Here is a 6,841-nt window from a genome sequence, read left to right as displayed (position 1 = left end):
CACTTAACGTCAAGAAAGGAAAAAAATAACATCTTTCAAGCCAAATGGTTGCAAAACACTTTTTTTTCATGTACTTTTGCAATTTAGACGTTTGGTTAGTTTTATCTAACCACCATATATTTATAAATCGATTGTCATTAAAAATACTTGAAGGTATGTTACCAAAATTATACAAATTATGCAAACATAATGTATACATACATAGACGACATACATATATAGCTTAAAAATACCATGTTCTAAAATTAGTTATATTTTCCTCAATTTTTAGCGCGTAACAAAAAAAAGTTTAAATGTTTAATTTCAACACACAATATAAAACACTAAACAATTTTTATATTCATACACTTATATTGTCATGAGTTTACATTAATAATTAACCAAAAAAAAAAGAAAATTACAGACCACTTTCAATTTTAAAATCCTAACCACTCATGAAACCAAAGAAAAGATAATAAGCCAATATCTTAAAGATTTTCTAGTAAAACCTTAACCAATATCATAAGAAAAATATGCACAATACAAGCATACTTCACTTGATTCTCAGTGAACTCTCTTGCCTCCCAGTTACTCATATATACATGCTTAGGCTTCTCCATATGCAGCCCCAACACATCCATTGCAAGATCCTCCAAATTCAGCCCATGAAACTTCCCGGGTCACTTCTTTATCACCGCCAATCCAATATCTCAATATCTTTACTTTTTGAACAATGCAGCCCATACTCATTCTTCAACTTGAATATATCATTGTGAGCTTCAATTCCAACAAAAGAGATAGCCATAGTTGATGCTTGATTTGCTACTAACCAATTGAAGGTAAGTATTCAATTGTAAATTGATTGTGGACTTAGTGGTATTTATAATAATCTTGTATGTAACTTAAAAGGCCTTTGGTTTTCTTATGAATACTTAACATTAAGAATCCATTTAGTGTTATACACATTTAATTCTATTAATTGCCCTTAAAGGTTTATGAATCAATTTAACGTCATGATGAAAATAATAATATTGATGGATGATGACACTTTAATGAGATTAATTGATGGCATCATAAACCATAAAGGATACAATAGTAAATACACAAAACATGACGCTTCATAAACTTGTACGATACGCTTGAAGAATGAATCGATGGATTGGTAAATTATTTTTCTTGCCCAATTATGAAATGACTCTTTTGTCCTTGTCATGTAATTATAAAATTACTTTGTTGCACATAACTCTTCCTTTATACATAATATAGATATTCGTTGCTGCCTGCCCATACATAGAGCGAATGATTGATAAAATAGGCGACCACGTGATGGCGACGGCACACATTCCCACCATTCTTCCTCTTCTTCTTCCCATACTCGATGATAAACCGTTATTTGGTTGCTCTGCTTCTGCTATCCCGCCGATGAACAACACTCTTTTATTCTGCAACTCTTCAAAACTCAAACCTACTCTATACACTATTCATCATCATCAACTTCACTATTATAATAATAATAATATTAATATACACCTGCTCAACCAGGTACAGGGACTCATCTCTTTTTTTTATTACTTTTACTTTTATTCGATTTCTGTAACCCTACCATTCTATTCTTTTACTAGATTATACGCTAAAAGTTTAAAAGCTTTCATTATTTTATTACTTTTTAGAGTTTAAGTTTAAATTATGTTTATGCTTTTTTTTTCTTTTCTTTGCACTGTAATTTGTTTGCTGAAGGATAACCTGGGTCAGGGGTGGCTCGCACGTCCCTCCTGTTTCTTGTCTGAAAGTTTTTATACGTGGTGTAATTTACCTGTATTCTATCAGAAATTTGAGCCGGCCTTCCTCGTTTATAATTTTTTTTGTAAAAGAAATACATTTTAAGTCCGTATGGGCGTTTTCGTCCAAGCTTTTCCACTGATAATAATAATAATAATAATAAGTCTATCGGTTGTGACAGGACTATCTCCGAGAATCGTAAAAGGTTTTTGGGCCTAATATGAGAAAAAGTTTTGGCCTTAAACTAGTTGAGTGATTGGGTTTAAACGTTACGAATACATTTTTTTTCTCGAAAAAATATATATAACTTTTATAAAAAATCAAAATTCAGGCCTATAGGGTGTTGGTTAGGGGTCTGTCGACCACCCGGCCCTGCCTCATAGCCGGCTCTGTGTTGTGATCAATATTTGTGTATTTGGTATCTCCCAGTTTAACATTCTCCGTATGTTTCGGCGTTGTTTTTTTTTTAACAGAACCGGAGAATCCAGAACAGAAGGTGCAGGGCAGTGCTATTGCACGACGCGCCATTTGCTGGCGCAATCGGCGCGTGTATACTCAACTCGTTGATCTTCCCACCAGAGGGTCCCACAGACGAGGAAGATGGCGAGTCAATGATCGATCCGGCTGATGCAAGGTTTTCAGTCATGGGGATCATTAGCTTCATCCCTTACTTCAACTGGATGGTAAGACTTTTTATGTCTATGTTTAATTACAAAGTTTATATGATGATTTATACATTTTGGTGATTAATTGATTTCATTGTGTGTAGAGTTGGGTGTTTGCTTTGATGGATACAGGGGATAAGCGTTATGCGGCATATGCCATTGTTTACTTGGCTCCTTATTTAAGGTTCATAAAACTAGTCATCTATTTACTGATTTTAGGACCCGAAAACAAACATGTTTTGGGTTGGCTGACATGACCCTTTGATAAATGGGTTAACTTGTTAACATGGTTTCAAAATGCCCAATGCATTCCCATGCGTTTTAATCCAAAAAGCCGACATTTGTTATTAAAAAAATAATAAGTTATTTATGGATTATATTTTAACTTGTTAACTTTTAAACACTAAAATAAGAGATTAAAATAAATATATTAAAAAAAAAGGTATAGTATCACCAAATAAGTTTTATGTATGACCAAAATTAGTCTTTTAACTCTATGTGTACAAGTAGTCTATGTACTATGTAGGAACTCACTTTAACCTATTTAAAGGACTTTAAAAAAATGATATTTTGATTTTAGAATTGTTAATCCCATATTGTAATTGCAGGTCTAATTTGTCACTGCTGACCGATGAAAGTTGGCTGCCTGTTGCTAGCATTCTTCTAGGCATTCTTCACATTCAGGTAAAACCTCATCATAATTACATTCGTGTGTGACCGAGATGATCTTGATATGCATATTATTGGCAGCTAGAAGCGAGCATCAAGAACGGAGATATTCTGAACCTGCCTTTATTTAAAAGAAAGAAACATGAACAGGTATAATGCTAACAAGTCAATTCGTTTATATATATTTTTTTGTTACATATTTTGGTTATAATGTTATTGAGTTCTTAGGGGACAAGAAAAGATGAAGGAAACCTAGCTTCTGCGATAAATAAATTACGGTATTGGCGAATCCCCAAAATGCATACTGCACAAGTTCAACATTTGGATGAAGATGGAAAGGAAGGGGAAAAACATTAGGTGATGGTTGTGAATTCTGATTTGGTTTTAAGTTTTTGATTCTTTAGCGCGTTATTTGGACATATTACGAAAGTCGTGCTGTTTTGAACACGAGTTTATGATATTAATCTTTAGGTTTATGGTTATGATCGATCTATTATTATTGCAATGGTGGACGGTTTTTAAAACAAGAACAACATAACAGGTGAATCAGAGAAACGAAGATCGATCAAATAGAAACAAACCATAGAAACTAAGCGATATCCGAATCATCAAAGTCGTCTTCAAACGAGTTGAAGAAGTTAGCCTCAGTGAGGTCTTCTTGGAGAAGGCAGGGTTTCTCATTGAGGTCAAGACCGGGATCATCAGAAGGAAGCATGTTGTTGATTAACGCATCTGTGAAACGGATTTTGGTGGTGTCACCGACCATCGTCCGCTGAACCTTGCGCAAATGTTGTTCGATTTCAATGTCGTCCATGTAGTCGAAGAGGTTGCTGGAGCCAACGCCCACCATCTGCCGCAGAATGTTGCGCAACACTTCTTCAAATTGAACGCCGTTCATGAGGTCATCGATAGCACTCATCGTTTTCTTCTGCCGAATGTGACACTGTTTTATTCGTGATATCGCATGCGCCTTTTATAGTGATAATGCCGAATGTAATAAACACCAGCAAATGCATCACCTTAGCTGCCACATCAGATTTCCACTCATCCTTCAAAAACTAGCCGTTAGATGAAAAAAAACTAGCCGTTACAAAACTAGCCGTTAAAAATTTAAAAAATATATAGTTTTTAAAGTACCAAATTTATAATATATTAGTTAACTCATTTATTATTTGGTTTAACTAACGTTTCCATTCAATATTTTTTTTACATGAAATGAAACAAAATTTATTAAAAACGGTACACCAGACAAGCTAAGAATTAATTACATTATGGTGGGCCATGTGTCGTTTGATGTCATCTGAAATCTCGGATATTAATTCAAACAAATGCAATATTCATTCCACTCCAATGCACTATGCGGCCACAATGACATTTGAAAGTTATCTGACTATTGCATTGGAGTTCTCTAAGGGCCTGTTCGTTTCAAGGATTTGTAAGAAATTCTAAGGAATAAGATTTTAAATCCCATGAATTGATATGTTCGTTTCATTAGATGAAAGAATGGGAATGAAAACTAAATCCCATCAAATCCCACATTTCATGGGATTTTAAAATCTCACCTATTTGAAAGGATTGTTAAGGATTTTCTTATTAACAATAAAAACCTCTCCAAAATAAATTCAAAAAAATTAATAAAAAATCATAACTCAAAATATAAATCAAAAACGAAAAATGTAAAAAAACTAAAACGATTCCGCCTTTGCCCTCGTTCTTAAAAAAAAAAAAAAAAAAAAAACCTCAAGAATGAAGAAGATTCCAATTCCAATACATATTAACCAACCAAACACATGATAGGGATTCTCAAACATTCCATTCCATTCCAATTCCAATTCCTATTCTAATTCCAAATCCTTTAAAAAAAGTCCGTGAAGCGAACGCGTCCTAAGTGTAATAATCACCACCACCGTTTCTTTTAATCATCAATGCATGTAAGTTATATTGCAGTGCCACATTTTGAAGATTTGGAATTGTGATCGGGAAGTAGCTGACTCATACTTGGTCAGCTGAATGTGGATAAACGGGCAAGAAAATGACTCAACTTAAAAAAATTGGATAACGTGATTTCGTTTGAAGTTGGGAGGCTCACAAGCAATTAGATATCTTGTGACAAATTCCTAAAGAAAGTCGATGCAAATTAATTTTCCAATTATGCTTTTCTTTTTTTTTTAACGGCAACTTTCATTAAACAAAGACAAGCTAGCAAAACTTCCAATTATGCTTGACCTCTCATATTTACGCCTCTACCATATATAAAGGTTGTACTCAATGTTTTAAAACCCGATATTTTACTTGTACCGGATTTGGCTAAAAATTATACAACCGGTTGAACCGCGTTATACCGGACGGTTCAACCGGTTGAATAGTTTAACTTATAATATCCTATAAATGTAACTTGAATCCAAAAATAATCCAAAACTAAATGATTTCATAACAAAAAATAATTTAAAAGTTAATCCATATTAAAATAACAATGCAAAGGCGCTCAATTTTAAAAAAAATAGTCCTAAAATTTACACGTTTGAATGTTAATTGTTGGGTTAAAAGTAATTTTGAAATAATGTGGGCCACAAAAATCAAAATTTTCTCGGACTTAAAACCGGTTTGCCGGTAAAAACCGGCATTTTAGACAAAAACCTCCGGTACGATGTTCTAGCAAACCGGTGAAAAATACCGGACTCAAAATACCTGTCTGCTGTACGAAATCCGGTTTAACCGGCCGGTTTGAACCGGTTTTTAAAACACTGGTTGTACTTAATATGTTGGTTTAATTTTCCACGTTGCTTCTGACCACGTGAGGCGTACGACTTGGGAGCGTGCGCCTTTGATTTTAATTTAACATCCAAACAATGTCAAATGTTAATTTCACACACTAATACATATTTTGTGACTGGTTTGATTTGGGTCGGTTTTAGGCTAAAATCAAATAAAAAACTGAAACTTCAGTTTTTGGATTTTTGAAACCGTCGGTGATTCGGTTTTTGTTTTTATTTCGGTTCGTTTTGCCGAAAATAATGAAGTTAGATATAAGTAATTTTGTTAACTACTAAGTAACTGATTATTATACATAAGACTGTAAACGAACCAAACGTGCAACAAACAGTCGTGAATCGTTCGGCGAGAAGTTCGTGTATGCTCGTTCGTTTAATAAATGAACAAACATGAACAGAGACCCCGTCACTAAATTGTGATCGTGAACATTCGGTAATGAGTTCATGAACGTTTGTTCATTTTCGTTTGTATACGTTGTTCATCAAAATTATTTGTACATTTATTTATTTTATCTAAACATTTTACACTTTTTAATTTATTACCCATAACATAAAATATAAAACCATATTGTCTACATTGTTTTTCATTATTCAAATTAATGAATACATCGATCTCAATCTCTAGGCTCCGCCGATTTTATTTGTGCTTGTGAACCGTTCGTGAACACGCTCATTTTCTTAATAAACGAACACATACATAAAATCACGTTCCGTAAAACCATCAATGTACACATTATTTTCTTAACAAACGAACATTAACAATGACTTGTTTATGTTCGTTCGGTTCGTTTGCAGCTCCAAATTTATACACTTGGGTAAAATTATTTGAGTTACATATTTTTTAAATTCTTATAATTAAAAATACTTAATATGATATATATCAACATATAAACCTACAAATTCAGTTAGGTTCGGTTTTTTCGATTTCTATTACATACAAAACCAAAACCGAGCCGTAAGTTTGATTTTTTATTACAC

The 6,841-nt window shown here is 33.4% G+C and overlaps 1 protein-coding gene across 1 annotated transcript; it reads left to right on the top strand.

Annotated features, from left to right (window-relative positions):
• The first annotated feature begins 1,305 nt into the window (after nt 1–1,305).
• On the top strand, nt 1,306–4,156 carry LOC143534630 (uncharacterized). The gene is made up of 6 exons (XM_077029073.1): nt 1,306–1,521; nt 2,232–2,441; nt 2,528–2,607; nt 3,032–3,107; nt 3,174–3,242; nt 3,321–4,156. Exons 1-6 carry the CDS (start codon nt 1,306–1,308, stop codon nt 3,447–3,449), a joined length of 780 nt encoding a protein of 259 aa, XP_076885188.1. The 3' UTR covers nt 3,450–4,156.
• The last annotated feature ends 2,685 nt before the right edge of the window (nt 4,157–6,841 follow it).

This window comes from Bidens hawaiensis, unplaced genomic scaffold, assembly GCF_021521415.1.
Source record: "Bidens hawaiensis isolate Kalapana, Puna unplaced genomic scaffold, B.hawaiensis_p1.1 tig00010251_1, whole genome shotgun sequence".
Classification (NCBI taxonomy): domain Eukaryota; kingdom Viridiplantae; phylum Streptophyta; class Magnoliopsida; order Asterales; family Asteraceae; genus Bidens; species Bidens hawaiensis.
Note: the sequence above shows the minus strand (reverse complement) of the source record. Positions and strands in the feature narration are given on the sequence as shown.